We start from the raw sequence: 19,752 nt of genomic DNA, 5'->3' as shown, positions 1-19,752 counted from the left end.
TCCTTGAGGTTCACACAACCAGATTTAACTTTATCAGCCTTTTTTCTGGCCTCTCTCACAACCCTCCTCTTTTTTGTTATTTTTGTAATGTTTATTTTAAAGAGAATAAGACCAAGCAAAACAAATCACAATAAAGGCAATCAAAACAAAACAGGGTAAGTGACATAGGACTTCAAGATAATAGGAAATCAACAATGGTCACCATAATGCCTCTCGTTGTCTTCAAAATAGCTGCCCTTACCCTCAGACATAGTAAAATTAAGCAAAACAGAACAGAAATGCAACAACAAAACCAAAACAATGAATTTAATACAGGACTTTAAAATAAGATAATAATAAATCCAAAATGGCTTTTATAATGTATCTTGCTATCTTTGAAACAGCTGCCCAAGCCATCAGATACAATATCAAATAAGACAAAACAGAGTAAAACCCAGCCACATAAAGCAATGAAAATGATACAGGACTTGAAAACAAGACAATAGGAAATTAATAATGGCTATCACCTTCAGAAGGAGATCCCCCATACATGCTACATTGCATACTGTTATCCTCTAAATAGATGATTAGACTACTGGCTTTAGGACTGCAAAGTCAGTGAAACACTAACCACTGCAAGCATTAAACTTTATTCCACCTCAATGGCTATCCTCTTAGCCTGTATTTCTCCAGATCAGCTGGTCACATATCATGAGGGTGGGAATGGGATGTTGGTTCTTCTTGTCTCTCAGCCCACGAGCTGGAAGGGGCTGGAATCTCGTTCCCCTCCCAGCAGCCCAAGCATGGTGCTGACTCACAGGAAAGGCTTGGCTTCTTGTTGGTTTCTTGTTCTCCTTCTCCACAGTCCAAAAACAGCACTTACTCATAGGAAAGGGCTGTCTCGTTCTTCTCCTTGTGGCCCATGCATGGTGCGGACGTGCAGGAAGGGACTGGATTCTTGTTTTTTTCCCCCATAGTCCAAGAATGGCGGTGACTCACAGGAAAGGGCTGGCATCTCCCAGCCTCCTGTTTAGATTTCCTCTTCTGTCCCTCAACCCTGGGGTGAGCATGACATCCTAGCACAGAATAAACATATAATTTTATTAGAGTTTTTCCTGAATTATTTCATCCCAGAGGTAATATAGATATTGCTGTTATTTTTTAGTCCTGTGTGTGTGTGTGTGTGTGTGTGTGTGTAGATAGAACCTAGAGCCTTGAACATGCTAATATTCTATCACTGAGCTACATTGCCAACCTGTATTACTTTATTGCCAAAACACTGAGCTATAAAACAATTTTCTTTAGGTGTCTTTGAGGCTTTCCATGTTTCTACTTCCTGGAAGAGCCTCTAGACGGCTTCAATGAGTCCTGCTACAGGATGAATAGTAAGTACATCCCATCCCTTTTCTACATCCCAGTCCAATCTTGTTGCCTTACATACTATAGCAGACTTTGCAATAAGTTAGGAATTTTGCATGGTGAATTCCTCCTGTATTATCTGGGTGTTCCCAGTGCAATTACAAAGAGCCTTGTAAGAGCCTTGTAAGGGCAGAATGAGCCAAGTGAGACAGAACTGTGATGGTAGAAGTGGAGGGATCAGCGACTACAAGAAGGAGACCACAAATTGGAAAGAGCAAATCATAGATTATCTCCTAAAGCATTCACAAAGGATGCAACCCTGTGACACCTTGATTTTGGACTTTCAATGTCCAAAATGGCAAGACAATAAATTTATGTTGCATTAAGCCACTCATTTTGGGGTAATTTGTTATAGCAGCAATGGGAAACTACTACACCTTCTCTTGAATGACATTCCTGATCTCCGAAACCTGCTCCGTGAATTTAAATGTTCCCCTAACTTCTTGTTCCTGCCCCTCGTAACACTTGACTTGCTGCATTGCATTTCCTGGTTAATAGTTTTCTCTCCCTCCTATAATTTCCTAGGTTAGGATTCATGTTGTTCATTGGTATCTCAACACTTAATTTAAATAGCTGAAGCTCAGTATTTGCTGAGTGGATGAATGAATGTGATTTTCTCAGTTAAAGAGAACCAACATTGTGTTTTTTATATTTAAGCTAGTGACTATTAAATTTAAGATGCAACTCAGGCCAGGGATTTAACTCAGCAGCATAAGTGCCTGCCTGGCAAGTGCGAGGTCATAAGTTCCATCCCTGGTACAAAAAAAAAAAAAAAAAAAAAAAATTCAGCTCCCAAATTTAAGATGCAACTGAATTTGTCTTCCTACCAAGAAACAAATTTAAAAGGCAAGAGGTGGGCTTTAAAAAATCCCATGAACACAAAATATGGGGAAGAGTAATAGAAGTATCCTTGACAATAGCGAGAAGCCTGCTCTTTTCCATGAACCTAATGAAGCCACAAATCCAGACAAAGTAAACCACTTCAGAAATGTTTAAAGTTTACCAGAGGTTTCTAAGCTTTTTGCATAGTCAGATACATTCTTAGAGATGACTTACGGGCCAGTCATAAAAAATTAATTCGCAGCGATGAATTGACAACCATGCTATGCTCGCTACTGAATATGATTCAAACATAAATTGGAGCCACATGACTATTCTTATTTTTCTTTGAAAATCTTTGCAAGACCCTATGTTTTAGTTTCACTTGGCTGCTATAGGACAATGTCATAAACTGGGTGAATTACAAACAACAAACATTTGTTTCACACAATTCCGGAGACTGAAAAGTACAAGATTGAAGAAATGGAGACTTGAAATTGGGAGAGGGTCAACTTCCTGCTTCATCTAGCAGCATCTTTGTGCTCATCCTCACCAGGCAGAAGTGCCAGACAGCAGTGGAAGGTCTTCTTTCTGAAGGCCAGTCTCACCCCAAAGCCTTAATACTTTTGAATTGGGGATTAGGTTTCCACATGTGAATTTTGGGCGACACAAACGTTTTTGCTAGTTTCACAATATAATTTCAGTGTGCTTATTGTAGGCACTAAGTTAGAAAGTGTGCTTATGATAGGTGCTAAGTTAGGAAGAAATTAATATATAGGCCAAAAAGGATTGCGCCCTCAAGCAAGCCAGTATGGAAGCAAAGGCCTCAGGCTGGAGTTGTAATAGCCTGGCCTGCAAAATAATTAACAACCTCAAATTATACTGAACTAGTACATTTGGGCTAGTGAGGCCAGATATACTAGCTGTCACACACGCAGGTGGGTGACCAGAACACCTGGACTTATGCTCCCGCCCATCTCAAAAATCTTTTTTGTTCTTTCCACGTATGTTTGCTGCATGACTCCTCTCCCTAGTGAATCAATGTAAGTGAAACAGCTCTACTTGTAAGCCTACAGGTTGATTGTAGTCTGTGCCTTGTTGTACCTGTGTTGTAACTTGGCCGTATAAATCACCCAGACATCTAATGAACTGGGAGTTATATTTTTGCTGTATCAGGCAGATTTTCAAAGGGAGAGTGCTTAACAACAACAACAACAACAACAACAACCCCGTGAGTTTCTCTTCCATTCTCCACCCTACTAACTGCAGAACTCTAGTATGTTATAGATGGGTTCTCTGTTTCAGATATTACAAGGCTGAAACCAACTTGTCAGCAAGATTGAGATTTTGTCTGAGGATTTTAGGGGGGAAATCCGTTTCCATGTTCAGTGAAAGAGTTAACAGAACTCAGATCTTTGTAACTACTTCAGAGGTCCCAGTTCATTGGCTATCAGCCAGGGGTGGCCCTCAGCAGCTAGAGTCTGCTTTAGGTCCTTTTCATGTGGTTACCACTGTCAGTCACTTCACAGCCTAGATGTGGGTCTGCATATTGCAACTGCAGCCGGGTGACTGTAATTTCAAGTTGCCTGTTTATCTTACAGGCCTGGCTATTGCAGTTCCTGCTTTCATGTAGGTTGGCTGGAACATAGCTCAGAAACTTCATCTTTTTGGATAAGCCAGAAAAATATTCTACTCTTTTAAAGGTTAGGTCATGCCCATCCAGATAATGTCCCTACTTAATTTAACTCTGCCATTTAACACGACATAATCATGAGAATTAAGTTCATCATATTCACAGTCCTGGGCAACCACAGCCCCAGGGTGTGGTTTGAAAATCTTGGGATCCATTTGAAGATTCTGCCTACCATGAGACTACTAAAGTAATGCATTTTGAGATCGGAGTTGTATACTGAAAAAGAAAAAAATAAAAGCAAAACCCTGAGTTTTTCTTAGCACAACTGCTCACATAACAATAGAGAACGAATCTCTTAATGGAATTAAACTTCAGCTCACAATTATGTAATTAGTTCCATTGAATGTGATTAAAATGATTAATCTAATTGTTTCAGCATGACCTGTAACTTCAATTGATTACACAATTATGGCAGCAGGTAACTAGCTTCCGTGGGCCGCCCCTGCTGGCTGAAGGTTAGCGAATTAGTAAAACGGGCCAAGCAGAACAGTTTGGGTCGCCCTCTCTCTTGGCCCTGGAGACTGAACGCAGGGCCTTGCATCTGCTAGGCAAGCACTCTACCACTGAGCTGCATCCCTGTCCTGTGGAAGCGCTAAAAATATCAAGTGATGGTAGTATATTGTAGTTTCATCCGGTACTACTATTATGAGTATGAATAAAAAAAAATTAAGAGGAAAGTAATAGTGAAAAAACCTTTCAACGTGGAGTCGGGGTGTGATTAAGAAACAGGGCTGTGTTCACAGTTGCTGCTGCTGTCTGGAATGCGAACTTTGATCACTTCTATGCTTTGACTGATGAAAACATCTGGAAAGACCATAGTTACCTCATGTCCAGAGACTCCAGATACAGTTTGAAAGGTCATCTGACTCTTGTATCATGGGTATTTCCATTCTGTCTATATAATCACTTAAATTTCCTTAAATTTTACTCACTATCTTTTATGGCTCCCTGTTTATAGTACATAATGATTGGGTTTGTCACAGGGAGTTGGCTCATGTCCATAAATATACCTCAATTCCTGTTTCATTCCCTCCCCGCCCATCCTTCCCCTCAACTCGTGCGCCCCTCTTATTTACCGAAGCTCCATTTGCATTTTTCCTCTCCAACTCTTTTTTCTACGCACTGCTTCCCTCCCCAGCCCCCCCATCTCTCTTCCCCTTCCTACTTGAGAAATATCTCTGTACTTTTATTTATGCATCTTATGTTTTGCCCTTTATACTTTAGGTTTCCATGTAAGAGGTACCATGTGATATATAAGCTGATGTGTCTGATTTATTTCACTTACTATTGTGGTCTCAAGGTGCATCTATTTACCTAGGAATGCCTCAGGTTTATCCTTTCTAGGGCAGAGGAGTACTCCACCATGTTCTATTTACATATTTTTTATTTTTTTAAATTTTTATCGGTACCGGGGATTGAACTCACGACCGCCTGCTTGCAAGGCAGGTGCTTATGCCGCTGAGCTAAACCCCCCCATATTCTTTTCTTTATCTTCCGTCAGGTAACCCTCCTTTCTTTTCAATATTGAACAGTCCATACAAACTTCTATTTCTTCAGCCTTCCCTCAAGTACTGATTCAGAGGTATCTGAACACGTGTCTCCTGAATTAGAATTCCTAAAAGTCCAAATGAAAGTCTTTTTCTGTTATTTTAACATGCTTTTTCTTTGTTCCTTTGTTTGTTTTCTTTTTTGTGTGTTGGGACTGGATCCCTGGTCTCTCCTATGTGCTAGACAAGTGCTCTATCCGTGAGCCACATCCCTTCCATCTAAATACATTTTTATTTCTAATTGATACATAGTAATTGTACATATTTATTGCATGCAAAGTAACATTTCAATACATGCAAGCAAGGTATAATGATCAGGTCAGGTAACTGGCCTATATATCACAGCAGACATTTAAAGCTTTTCCTAGTAGCTATTTTAAATTATTTAATTTCTTGTTGTCCTAGTTACTCTATGTGCTAGAAAACATTAGAATATTCCTCCTGCCCCACTGTACCCCTTTACTCCTTAATCATCCTCTCTCCATTAGCTTTTCCCCCACACCCTTCTCAGGCTCTGGAAGCTACTATTCTATTCTCTGATTCTTTTGTGATCAACTTTTTAGCTTCTGTAAGTGAGAACACGTGATATTTATTTTTCTGTGCCTCATATCCCTTAATAAACATTGTTACTTTTTCAGTTCCTGGATTTTGGATCAGTTGACACAGGAAACTGGGTAAGGGGTCCACAGAACCCCAGCACGGGAGCATGTGTCTGTAGTCTCAGCCACTTAGAAGCCTGAGGAAAACGGAACTGAGAAGTTCAAGGCCAGCCTGGGCAAGATAGTGAGACTGTTTTAAAAAAAAGAAAAAGAAGCACACGGGTTCTTTATTTCTTATGACTGCACGTGGATCTACAAATTTCATCTCAAAATCAAAATTTAATTTTAAAATATTCATTTGTTGGTGCCAACTTTTATCTGATGCTACAGGTCAGATATCTAGAACCTAAGCAAGTTTTTGTTCTTTAAAATAAAAAGGCTTGTGGCTGGAGGTGTAGGTGGATGGTAGAGGGCTTGGCTAGCATATACAAGGTTCTGGTCTTGGCGGAAGAAAGAAGAATGAGGGTTGGGAGGGGGAGGGGCACAGGGAGAGGGAGGGAAACAATGTGTTCAGACCAGAGCAGACAAGAAAGAAAAGAAAGGAAGGAGGAAAGAGAAAAGATGGAGACAGGATAGAATTGAAAGCTTGAGAAGTGCAGCGTGGAACATCCGGAGTGAGGAATGCAGTAAGAACTAGATGAAAACTGAGCAAAACCAAAAACTCTATAGATAGGTGGGTCCTGTCGTGTGCCCGCCCCTTTCTGAGGCCTGAACCATTAAGATTCTACCACTGAGCTACATCCTTCCCCTTTTTATTGCTAAATTGCTGAGGCCGGGCATGAATTTGTGATGCTCTGTCTCACTCTCCCAAGTAGCTGGGATCATAGGTGGGCGCCACAGGCTTAAGTTAATACGGCGATTTCTAGATTTGTGAATTGTGCAGAGTATCAGAAACCCAAAGTATTTTTTAGAGTTTCCATTATTAATAAGCAAAAGCGTTGTGACTTTTAGATTAAAATTTTTTTCATAACAAAATAAGAGAATAGGGGCTGGGGGTTTAGCTCAGCGGCATAAGCACCTGCCTTGCAAGCAGGCGGTCGTGAGTTCGATCCCCGGTACCGATAAAAAAAAAAAAAAAAAAGCAAGGAAAAAAAAAAAAAACAAAAACAAACAAAATAAGAGAATAACAATGACACACTGTGTAGCATTATCTTCAAAGAATTACTCAGAAACAAAAAAATATTCTCTTACAAAGACGATACAGATAATAGTACCAGACTTTTTCAATGAGCTAAGAGAAAATAATATACGTAAAATAAATTAGCACATATATTAAAATATTTTTCATCCCATAGTAACTTAGTAAATTATTTGAGCTTCTCCTCCTTCCTGTTTATCTATCTTTTATTTCAATATATAATTCAGAGACATACAGATATAGATACAGATACAGATGCAGATACAGATGCAGACACAGATAAAGATACAGACACAGATACAGATGCAGACACAGACACAGACACAGACACAGACACAGATACAGATACAGATACAGATACAGATACAGATACAGATACAGTTAGGTACAGAGGACCAGGGATATAGCTCAGTGCACAGTGCCTGCCCAGCAAGTACAAGGGTATGAGTTCAATCCCTGTTTTCTCATGTAAGAGAAACCATGGGATATTTAAACTTTCTTGTCTGGCTTATTTCACATAACATTATGTTCTCAAGCTGCACCCCCTTGCTTACAAATGCCTCCAATTTATCTTTATGGTGCAGGGACACTCCACTGTGTATAAATCCAACATTTCCCTTATCCTTTCACCTTTTGATGGACATATATGCTGTTTCCAAGATCTAGCTTTTACAAATTGTGCCACTATAAACATGGGTTTGCATCTATCTAACATGGTTTTAACTCTCTTTTGGGAAGATACCTAGAAAGGGGATAGCTGGGTCAAATGGAATTTCTTATTTTAGTGTTTTGAGGATGTCCACATTGATTTCCATAGTGGAACACTATGATTTTTATAAGCACTTAAAAAGGAATGATTTTTTAAAAAGACCCCAATGAACAAGACACTTATTTCCTCCTAGACACCAGTTCTGTGATTCCTGTCACCACCGTGACTACAAAGCCCATTAACATGCTCTCTGAAAGTAGGCTGTACTGTACCCTAATAAGCTTTTGGTTCAGTTAATTGTGATTTCAGCAACAAAAAGTACTTAGCTCAGTACTATAGTGCTTGACTACCACATGCAAGGCCCTGAGTTTGATCCCTAATACCAAAAATTTCTTTGAAATAAATATTAGATTTTAGCTTGTTACATGATGAAACTTCTAAAAAGAGTACCATATTTTCTGGTTATCTTCCATTCCTAACTTACTTATTTTGTTTGACACTAAGGTAAAACTTTTTAAGACTGGGGATTTAGCTCAGAGGCATAAGTGCCTGCCTGGCCAGTGCAAGATCATGAGTTCAATTTCTGGTACCAAAAAATTACCCCCCCCCAAGAAACCAACTTTCTATGCAATATCTAGATGCCAGGTACCACCTATTTTTTCCTTCTTTAGTTGTTATCTACTCATATCCTTTTAGTCTAAAATTATAATAACTGACGTCACTGACAAAGGTATTTTCACTGCTAATCCCTGCTTTTCTTTTTCCATAAAACTACTAAGCTTTAGGGAATATTTCGAGCCATCATTTTCATTTTTGAGACAAGAAAACAAAAGACAGTGCAGGTTGAGGAACCAAGAACCCTTGGAAAACTAAACTTCAACATGTATCAAGTAATAACTTCTGCTTTGAAAAGAGATGCATTTGTTACACTGTCATTAGAAATTCAAAGTACCCCAAAGCTAGGATCATTTAATATCCAATACGTAACTCTTTTTTTTTTTTTTTTTTTTTTTGAGTCAAGGTCTTGCAAAATTGCCCAGGTTGCTCTTCAACTTGGGATTCTCCTGTCTCAGTTTCCTGAGTAGCTGAGATTATAGGCATGCACTACCATGCCAGGTCCATTGCATAACAAAGGAATAACAAAGGAACCAAAGTTATTTTTGGTTTTTGTATTTTATTCTATACCCCCATTTTTTTTTTTTTTTTTTGCATGCATGTGACACTGTAACATTTTCAGTAGGGATTCTAGGAATAATACCACCATTTGTTCTTTACTTTCTTTCGAAACAAAGGCACGTTTTCTTGGTCACCTTCTGATTCTCTTCCAATATCTGCAATATTCAAGACTCATCAGTTCTTCTTCAGTGATTTCTATCTTAATTCTTACTTCCATTAACACTGTAATATATTCATGTTAATTTAGTAACGTAAGTGCAGCGGTTATTCTTGGCTTTTAGTTTTCAGCAGTTGTTGATTCTGAATCCTCATGTAATTGCCATTGTAGTAAAAATATTGCTTTAGTTAGGCTTCTCTCTTTTTTTTTGTCTTTTTCCTTTTTATCGGTACCGGGGATCAAACTCATGACTGCCTGCTTGCAAGGCAGGCGCTTATGCCGCTGAGCTAGATCTCCAGCCCCTAGTTAGGCTTCTTTGCCTGGTGACATTCTTATGTGGCTTCATTTGCCTATACAATAATGGTTTTTCTCCTTAGTCTTAGCTAGTAATCACTTCCCTCCCAATTCTGGCTGCCATATACAGTATACTTCTAGTCATAATCCATTTTTATTTCTCTGTAAATGTCAATGCCACTCAAATTAGATTTGTCATTGTTTCTACACTAGACCATAAGTATCCTTTTCAAAATACTTTTTTATTTTCAACTGAATTCCCACTGTCTACATCTTGCTAATTTAAAAACTCCAATTGAGGTTGGGGATGTAGCTCAGTGGTAGAATGTTTGCCTATCGTATGTGAGGTCTTGGGTTGGATACACAATACCACCAATATAAACAGATAAAATAAAAATCTCCAGTTCAAACTTTGTCTTCTTCTTTTTTCTTTTCCTGCAGTGTTGGCAGTCAAACTCAGTGTGCGAGGCAAGCACTTTACCACTGAGCTACACTTCTAGCCCTCAAATTCTATCTCCCACACGAGTCTCCTCTGATTCTGAGTTTATTTTGAATTCCTTTAGTATTTATTATCTGAGCTATTTGGCTAAAACTTTCTGGATATTTATTCATTATAGTTGCTTTTTAAGGTACAGATGTTTTACCTATGATCCTAAATTATATCCTTTTGGAAATAAAGGTATGTAATTTAGACCTTGCATAACACATAAAGGTTTTCAGACTGTATTAATTGATGTTGGTGTGGCCAGTAAGATTTGGGTAGAATGTAAGGAGCTGTTGAGGGAAAGGGTTCTCTAAACTAGGAGATAAAAAACAGTGAGAAAATGCATGGCTTGTCCAAGAAATGAAAAGGATAATATGAACGAATGAGTCCATTTAATTCCTTAACAACAACAAGATCAATAAAGTACTCAGCTATAATTTTTTTCTCTTGCTTATTTCTCTCCAAGACACCATCAGACCTGTTTTTACCTCAGAACTTTTGCCCTTGTAGAAACTATAATCACCGAAACAGAATTTTATAATTAGACTTTGTTTACATGTCACAGGAAGGAAAGCGGGGGCGTGCTCACAAACCATGGACAAAATTACCACCTTCACCCATTTGCTTCACATATAAAATAGAACAGTTTCTTTTACACCTAAGACCTTCTGCTAGAGTTGTCTGTGGTTAGCAGAAGAGGAAATGGTACAGAACACTTAGCAATGTGGTGGAAGGTTGAGCTCTGTAGCAGAAATTTCCTTAAAGATCTTCAAAAGAGGTGGGTGTGTTTGAATGTTAAAATTTCATAATGCCAGAGACTGAGGGAGGACCGTGAGTTTGAAGTGAAACTTTCTAAAAAAAAAAGTTGCTTAAATAAAGCATTGAGAAGTGACCATGTAGATGAAACCTTTACTTTCTCCTTTCTAATGTCTGTTGCCTTCATTTAACAAATTCATTTATTGAACAGTATTGCTCACAAGAAACAATAAGCAAAAATTATAAATACAAGACTTGTAGAAAAGAATAAGAGAAAATATGCCATAGGAATACTGCTCCAAAGATCTAACTATATTAATACAAATTAAATATAATTTAAGGTTAAAAAAATACCAGTAGGTAGCCTTATAGATTGTTTTGTTTGGTAACCTTATAATCTAAAATACTTAACTAAAAAATAAATCTTTAGCACATCAGGAAAATAACCCAATTTTATTTCTGTATGCCCTGAATAGCAGTCTAATATATATAAATAAATACCTTGAACCAATTGTGAAGGAATAAGAGCAAATCCACAATCACAGATTACTACAGAGAAACATTTCTTTACCATTTCTCTTCTCCTAAATCTTTGCATTTTTTTTATAGTAATGGAGATTGAACCTGGAACCTAACATATAATAGATAAGCCTAACATATAATAGATAAGAAAGTTGCATTTTCTTCCTTTTTAAATTTTATTTGGAGACAATATCTCATCATATTGCTTCATATCTGTGATACTGCTGTGTCAGCCTGTCTGGTATAGGAGTGAGCCTCCCTGCCCAGTTATCATGTGTGTGTGTGTACACTTGTTATATATCTATTTATTGAATTTTTTCTTGCCTTAAATGTCTCTTATAGCCAGCTGTGGTGGTGTACACATGTAATCAATCTGGGAGGCTGAGGCAAAAGGATCAAAAATTTGTGGGTAGCAATTCAGGTAGTACTTCTCCAAATTAAACAAAGACACATTTTTTTTAAAGGATTGGGGTGTAGCTCAGTATAGAACACTTGGCTAGCACATGTGAAGGAAGGCCTGGGTTTGTTTTAGCAACAAAAAATAAAAGAACATAAAATAAATCCTGTGAGAGCAGTGACACTGGGCAGCCAGTTTTATCTGAACGTTAGTACAGAGACCCTGAAAAATTTTTCCTTTGGATGTATGTGTAAAGGGCTGTTTGAGAAAACCTCCCTGAGCTGTGGGTAGTAACAGTAGGTTTGTTTACTCAAATAGTATGTAAGATATAAGGAGGAAAAGTGGTGGCTAAAGTACTAGGTATGTAGCTGAATTTATACTTGGGATCTATAATGAAGTCTCAACATCTTTAATGTTAAAACACACAAGATTATCTTTACTGGTTTTAATATAGTTTTCATACTACTGCTCCACTTAAGACTGACATTTCAGTTTCATTTTGTCTGAATTGTAGTAGCTGCCATCACGTGTGGTACCCATAATGTGTGAAGCTGCTTCCTCCGCTGGAAGTAACAAAGCCTGCATCAAGTTTAGAAACTTCTTATGGAGCTTTCTGCAACACACTGAATAGTACCATAGTATGTGGGCCGTACAGGATGTAAGCCGTGGACTCAAGATAAAGCCAAATACTCAGCTTACTTTTGTTCTTCCATTTAATTGCAGTAATTTGTACTGAGAAATGCCCTTCTTTTTAATGATGCTCATCCATGGTGATTCGGCTTGGGAACCCTAATAATGTCCTGCTTGTTATAAGTTTAGTAAATACATCTAGATTTGCTTCCAGAGGCACATTTGATACATTATTGGATTGCTCCTCTAACAAAAGGAAAGTTAACAAATGAGCTGGAAAATTATGTGTCAATTTAATTAATCTAATTAATCTCACCTTTACTGGCTTTAAGATAATGGCTTATAGAACTATAAAACTAATTATTTGCGCCACCTAATTGGCAACAGGAAAATGGTGCACAGAAGAGAAGATAATGTCGGATTAAGTTTTACGTCAGGAATATAATTTGGATTTCATGAACCGAGGTGAACCGGGACCTAGTTTGTAGGTAACATTAAAACAAAGTGGAGGAAAATACTATAATAGGTGACAAGTCGACACATGATGAGAAGCCAGAGTTTGACTTTAAACAGACTCCAAAAGGCAAAAATGAAATAAAAACCCATTTCTACCTGGCGTTTACATTAAGTGCTGAATATTTTTTTAAAATGTTCTTTTACAAGCAAGGTCTGAAAAGAAAAGGGACTATCCATTGAGTCTTGGCAGAGGAATTAAAAAAGAGAGTGACACACATTTGCAATTTAAAAAGTTCTCTTGAGCTGTTTTGTGGTGAATGGGTTACAGGACTGGAAGAGCCAAGTGGGGACAGCAGTCTTCCAGTAGATGGCTCACAGAGATCTTTAGGAATTATAAACAATAATGCTTGATGACTACTTGGGTGTCAGAGGTGAGAAAGTCAAAGATAACCATCAACTGTGGCCAGGGTTTCCCCACAGCCCTTAGGCAGACATCAGTGGAAGGCCTCTAGGCTTGTAATATACCCACTAACAAGGGAAGCGTGTGCTGGTGCTGGCCCATTACAGTTGGGTACTGTGGTTCACCCGGTGCACTGGTGGGCACTGACTAAGTGACACGTTCCACTTTAATGAACTTTATCTGGAGACTACAAGGATGGTTTCTGTGCGGATTATGCCTTAGACCTGCCTCCAGGAGACAGGGGACCAATGAGATCAGTCCACCTACCTAACCACCTCAGTTTTACGCTTCACATAGCTGACACACTGCTTTAGAAATAAACCAAAGCAGAAGTAACTGAACTGGGGCTGAAGAATGTGTCTCAGTGGTGAAGTGACGGGCTAGCAAACACAAGGACCTAGATTTGATTCACAGCAGTCAAAACAAACAAACAAAAAAGAGTGAGGGGACTTTGAACTGGACTTTTGTTGCTTCTGGCTTGCACAGTTGACTAGATAGATGGTGTTTCTACTATTTGGGATGAAAAACACAGAAGAATAAGCTTTGTTGTCACTTTTGTTGTACTATTACAGTGTCTGCAGTTATTGCAGCTGTAGGGAAGGTAAAGAAAATTAATTCTCAACGTTTTTTTTTTTTTTTTGGTACAACTTTGCAGGCACTTGTGCTCTGAACTATATTCCCAGCCCTTAACACTCTAACTTTGAGGTTTCTCTGATTTGCCAAAGAAAAACAGGATTAAGACAACCCCATTACAGGAAGAAGCTAAAAATATGACAAAGTATGGGCATGATGACAGCACTTAGGGGCAGGATACAGGTAGAAAAGATCCGAAAAATAAACTTCAAAGAACACATATTTAATAGTTAAGAATAACTGCAAAGGCTGATGGACTTATCAGAATGGGTATGAGGAGAAAGGAGTCTGAACACTAGGAGTATTTTAAGGCATGTGTAATTAACGGTGTTTTTATGCTCTTGAGAGTTATGCAAAGGAAAAAGTGAAAAATGTTCACTGGGTTTAGTGTTCAGAGGTTACTATGGCATTTGTCAGTTCTTTTGGTAGTTGTGGTGGCTAACCATGAATATAAACAGTCTAAGCGTGTCTGGGAGTGGGAGAGAAAATACCAAGTACAGAATCCTTGAAAAGTTTAACCTTGAAGCGAGATAGCGGGGAGGATTTAAAATAATTTGCAAAGCCTGAAAAGAAGAAAGAGCAAAGTAGCAATAGCATGGTGTTAATTTTTACTTAGATTAATTCCACGAGCATTTGTTGATTGCATGAAGGACCCTGGGCAAAGAACAGAGATAAGAGGGGAGAGGCCAGAGAATTACTGCACGGGAGGTGCAACAATAGACAGGATAGATTTAGTTGAGGTGAAGACAGAAGGGGAGAGCAGGCTTATTTGGAAGCCATGGAAGGGATTTTTGTATACAGTAAGCTGAGTTAAGTGTTTGCTAAAGTGACTATAAGAAAGCTACTCCAGGCAGAGATTATAGTTCATTGGAAAACTACATGTAGCCTTTAAAGAACAAGGGTTCTTAAAATCTTTGCCTAGATTTTAAATCTTGCATCTCTTATTACCAATTCTGTGACTCTGGATAATCACCACTGCTTTGCAAAGCTACAATTAATTTATCTATAAAATGAAGACTCAATCGCTGGCACTGTTTTAAAAAAAGCTGTTAATTTTTTTCCCATAGACTTCAGGAAGTCTTAAAAGCTGTAAAGGTCTCAATTCAGAGATCTGGTGCAAAGCAAACAATACATGTAAACTCTTGTTATTATTGTATTAAAAATGCAAAATGAAGGCTATGAAGTCAGGCTATGAAGCTAAAGAAGCTAATCAGGGGCCAAATCATGACAGATTTATCAGCAAAGTCAACACTGTTCCCAGGATTAATTAAAACAAAATAGTGTGATTATTAGGAAGCAGTCAAACTGAAGTTAGGGTTAATTCCACTAAAAAATGGTCTTCAGGAAGCATCTTAATTATAATCTTCTGCTGATGAAGCGAGGGTGACAGGTATGTACAAGTACCTCAGAGTCTACTAATTAGGAGACTGAACCTGCTACGGCTAATTGTGCAAATTGCAAATATTTTTTGCCTTACCACATCCTGTAATAACAATGCATTATTTTCCATTAATATTAAGGCTGGAGTTCCGTTTTCTAGTATTTTGTCTCATCTTTATTTTTATTACTATTTTTTTTTTTTTTTTGGAGACAGGGCCCCATGGAGCGCAGGCTGGCCTGGAACTTAGTATGCAGTGCAGGTTGTACTAGAAATTGCTGTGATCCTCCTGCCTTAGCCTCCCAAATATGGTACTGGCAGCACAGATGTGCACCACCATACCTGGCTTCCTGTGTCTGTATTTTCAAAGATGATCTCGTAATACGGTAATACTTTGAGTTCATTAGAAAAAGCTATTTCTTAAGCTGGGATACAGCTAAGTTTTAAAAGTGCTTCCCTAGCAATCTGAGGTCTTGGGTTTCATCCCTAGCACCAGGGTGGGGTGTGGGATCCCTATTCCAACCCTACCATCAAAATAACAAAAAACAGTGATCCTAGAGTGGACAGCAGATTTTCAGAATCTGGCAAAGGCATTTTGAGAGTAATCAGACTCCAGAAAAAGTTAAGAGGTGAATCTAAGGATATTTGCTTGGAAACTGCACCCTTTGGCAGAGTTCAAAATGGATAATGGGTTCCTTGGTCCAAAAAGTCAGCATTTTATCCTTTAGATTTTTATTTCAAGCGGGTCATTTTCATTCCTCTTTGGAAGAGTTCAATGTTTTACTTACAAGAACAGTATTCTTTACGTAGGCAGAATGTTTGCCTTGTAAAGATTATTTCTGGATCACTTCTGCTTAAAGTACTTAATCTGCCTTGTTGAGTACATATTTCTTAAGTTAAAAAACATCATGCTGATAGCTTAGGAAAGCTCTTTTTCTGACGCAATAATCTTTCCACCAGAATTTGGAACAGTGATTTTGGTGTTTGCTACGCAGTATACTAAGGTTAGTTTGATATTTGGAATGCAGTGACTTTTGTCACAACCTCTGTGTGTGCTTCAATTTCCCTAGTCTGGACTTACACACACACACACACACACACACACACACACACACATTACATAGTCGATTCTTGACAATGTTGTTGCTCTTTGGGTTGTGATAGGCTTTTGGGTTCTGAAAAAATCATGTTTTCCTACAGAAGGTCCTGAATTTCTACCAACACTATTGATCTTGTTTTTTAAAAAAATCAGTACGCGTTCGCAGTATGTATTGATTAGAGCTGTCATGAGGATTGTACATATACCTAACACATCTTCTCTTTCCTCCTTCTCCTTCTTTGCTCTTTTCAACTCTTGGTCCCTTCCCATTTGCAGAAGCACAAACAGAACAGAGGAACTAGAAACAATTCCAGGCAAATTCAGCTATTTTATCTTTGACAAAGGCGAGGAAAGATAGCCTCTTTAATAAATGGTGCTTCCACATGTCGATTCTTAATATTTAGTAGAGATGAACAGGTCCACCCATAGTAACATCTGTGAGCCAGGACACAGTACAGGTGCATAGTGCCAAATTAAACGTTTCAGGAGATAATTATTCACTACTCGCCAAGGCTCTGATATTTCGTATTCTTTTCACAGAAAAAAAAAAAAAAAGCTAACACACGCATCAGTAACCCTTCCAGGTAGAAACCTACTAGATTGGCTTTACGAACTATTAATAGCTGTTTCAAGGAAGACACCTCCCCTAGTCTAGGCTGCAGCTATCTCTGTCACAGCCTTTTCAAAATGTGTCCGTCGCCTGCAATTCGGAAGGCGGTTAAGTCACTGAACCGCAGCAGGCTACCGCCAACTGCTCTCCAACCGCGCAGCCGCCCCGACCCTCCCCTCGGTGGATGATGCAGGACTCCATCCACTTCCCTGTTCTCCCGCTTCCCCGACGCCGGCCCCGCCCTCTTCGTCTCTCCTGGACCAGTTTACTTTCTCCCCTGCCTAGCAGGCAGAGCGCCGAACGATCGATGCTTCCTCCACGTCCGAAGGCCGCCATCTTTCTGGGGGCGGGAGGAGGGCCACATGTAGGCGCAGCCCAGGCTCAACGGGATGCTGATTGGGTTTCGCTTCTCTTTCCATCACTGTGGGGCTGGCGTAGCAGAATCCACCTGCGCCCCTCCTCTGTCTGCCTTTTCGGAATGAGGCCTCAGTACCCGCGAGGGACGACCCCCAATTTCCTCCGACAGTGAGTGCGTCCCCGCGTCGGCCCGTGCGCGCCTGCGCGCGCCCCCTGCTGTCAGTTACCAGCGCGCTCCGGCCGCGCGCTGCTCTCCGCGCGGCCCCGCGCCTCCCCCCGCCCGCACTCGCGCGTATGCCCGGCGCAGACGCGCTTGTTTGTTTCTGCAGGAGCCCTAGGAGAGGCCGAAGCCGAGACGATGCCCGGGAAGCTGAAGGTGAAAATCGTGGCCGGGCGCCATTTGCCGGTGATGGACCGTGCTAGTGACCTGACTGATGCCTTTGTGGAGGTTGGTGCAAGGTCCTGCCCCTCAAAACCCAGGGCGCGCCAAGCCCTGTGAAGAATCGACCCACCTCGCTCGCAGTCCCTCGGTCCGTTCCCCTTTCGCTGCCCTCCCGTCTACCGTGCTCGTCCATCCCTCCCTGGAGGGAGGCCGCCGAGACTGCAGCCCGAGTGATGGGTGCACGGTCTCAGCTCTGCATGCCGGGTGACCCTGGTGCTGGGACTCGCAGCAGGCCACCCGCCAGGCTGGAGCTCGCCAGGCGTGGCGGCGGCGCCACAGCAACACACACATACACACGTTCATCCTTAGGGGACGGGTGGCTTTTCACGCCGGAGCGATGGACATCGGTTTAAGAATGTACCATACACACAGCCCTGTATGGATACTGAGCGTTGCCTGCAGTCGAGGATATCCACCCTTTAGCCTAACGTGTTCTAAATCATCAGTGTGAGTTCCAAACACAACTGTAACACTTGCTGCTGCTCTTGTAAGGACTGGTAGGTCTGATGAGCTGTTTCAGGATAATTTAGTGCCTTGAGGTAGGAAGTCAATTAACTACCTTGGATTTAAATTGCAAAATTGCTTTTTAAATCTAATGATTAGTTTAAAAGTCATTTAAATTAGCGCAAGCCTACGCTCCGGAAAGTAATAATCCCAAGTCTAAAAGAAGCCAAGAAAAAATTGCAATAAAAGTCGACATGGTGAGCCAGAGCATTAGAGTAATAATCAGTTTAGAGCTGATGGATACAGGAGAGTATCTGGCCTGATTTCATCGCAGTATGAGATACCTTGATGTTCCTTAAAGGTTCTCTAACCTGATGCAGTGCATCCTCCCATTGTCATGGTGATTCCTAAACCCCTTATTTTCCAAGAAATTCTGTATGCTCTTGGGCTAGATGTTAAGCAATAAGAGATACACGGATAACAAAGGTATATATTTACTATAGGTAGCTCAGAGATTGACTCACACAGCTTACATTCAAAACTATTGCCTAACATGAATTTTATTATTGCCATATCTACTAAGTCCTTGTTAATATTTAGTCTTCATAACAGTTTCGGTATCGAATTCTTATCCTGTATTATAGACAGGTAACTCAGGCCTAGGGGTGGTGGGGTGATAATGTCTAAGATTACTTAGTTTGTACGTCTCCATAGCTGGCAGTCCATTCTGGGAACAGTTATACTAATTTCACCTCTGCTGGCAAGATAATGTTACATGCAAATATAAAACAACTCAGTCTCTGAAGGTTTAGGAAGACTTCTTCAAGAAATGACAAGCTAGGGCTTGAGGGACACCCAGAATTTTACCAGGCAAAGGGAGCATCAAGTGCAGAGTCACAGAATGTGATACACAGTATGATTCTGGAGCCATCAGTTTTAGACATGCCTGGAATAAAAAAATATGTGGGTGGTAGTCTTGTGAGGCTGGGGAGGTTATGTTGGAGTCAAATCTCCTATTTTTCCTTTATAAGCAAAGGTAAACCAGAGGAGCTTTTTTCAGCAGAAAATAAAAGTGTATTTGTAATTTTTTTTTAATAAGATGACCTGAGGAATTACGTTCTTGATTTCCAGGATTTATGAGAAGTTAGACAGGGAAGTGTAGGTAAGAAGGTGGTAAAGTGATCCAGGCATGTGTGGGAATGGCAATAGATTAGAAAATGTTTGAGGAATCTTTCTCAGGTTAAAATAGTCAGGCACTATAATCAAGTGGATTTTGCTGATGAGGGAAGGGTGGGTTCAAGGGTGACTCATTAATTCCTTCTTTTAATAAATAGTTATTAAAGTCTGCTATTTGCCAGGCTCCAATTACTAGCTATGATAGGTGCCCAGAAAGAAAACAAAAGGAAGAGGGTAACAGCAAACATCTACCTTATGTTGAATGAGCTGGTTGGGTTTCAACCAAGCAAAGAGCTGTTGTGTAAGGAGCTGGCTGCCCCAGGAGTGTGTTAGTTTGTGGTAGTGGCCCTGGGGAGGGAGGGCCAGGGAGCAGAAGGG

The 19,752-nt window shown here is 40.0% G+C and overlaps 1 protein-coding gene and 1 long non-coding RNA gene across 28 annotated transcripts in view; one reads left to right on the top strand and one right to left on the bottom strand.

Annotated features, from left to right (window-relative positions):
* Positions 1–291: 291 nt before the first annotated feature.
* Positions 292–18,035, bottom strand: LOC134473583 (uncharacterized). Its single transcript, XR_010043882.1, has 2 exons — positions 17,825–18,035; positions 292–1,055 (listed from the first exon to the last, which is right to left on the bottom strand). It is a non-coding gene; the product is annotated as an uncharacterized LOC134473583 (long non-coding RNA).
* C2cd5 (C2 calcium dependent domain containing 5) overlaps positions 17,648–19,752 on the top strand; it is a 92,468-nt gene continuing 90,363 nt past the window's right edge. For all 27 annotated transcript variants that reach the window (XM_063238371.1, XM_063238369.1, XM_063238363.1 and 24 more), the window contains exon 1: positions 17,648–17,760. In XM_063238371.1, coding sequence (XP_063094441.1) covers positions 17,671–17,760 — 90 coding nt within the window. In that variant the 5' untranslated portion in view covers positions 17,648–17,670. The remainder of the gene's footprint in view (positions 17,761–19,752) is intronic.

Source organism: Cavia porcellus, unplaced genomic scaffold, assembly GCF_034190915.1.
Source record: "Cavia porcellus strain 051 isolate PalLab524CR breed Dunkin Hartley unplaced genomic scaffold, mCavPor4.1 scaffold_27, whole genome shotgun sequence".
NCBI classification, from domain to species: Eukaryota; Metazoa; Chordata; class Mammalia; order Rodentia; family Caviidae; genus Cavia; species Cavia porcellus.
Note: the sequence above shows the minus strand (reverse complement) of the source record. Positions and strands in the feature narration are given on the sequence as shown.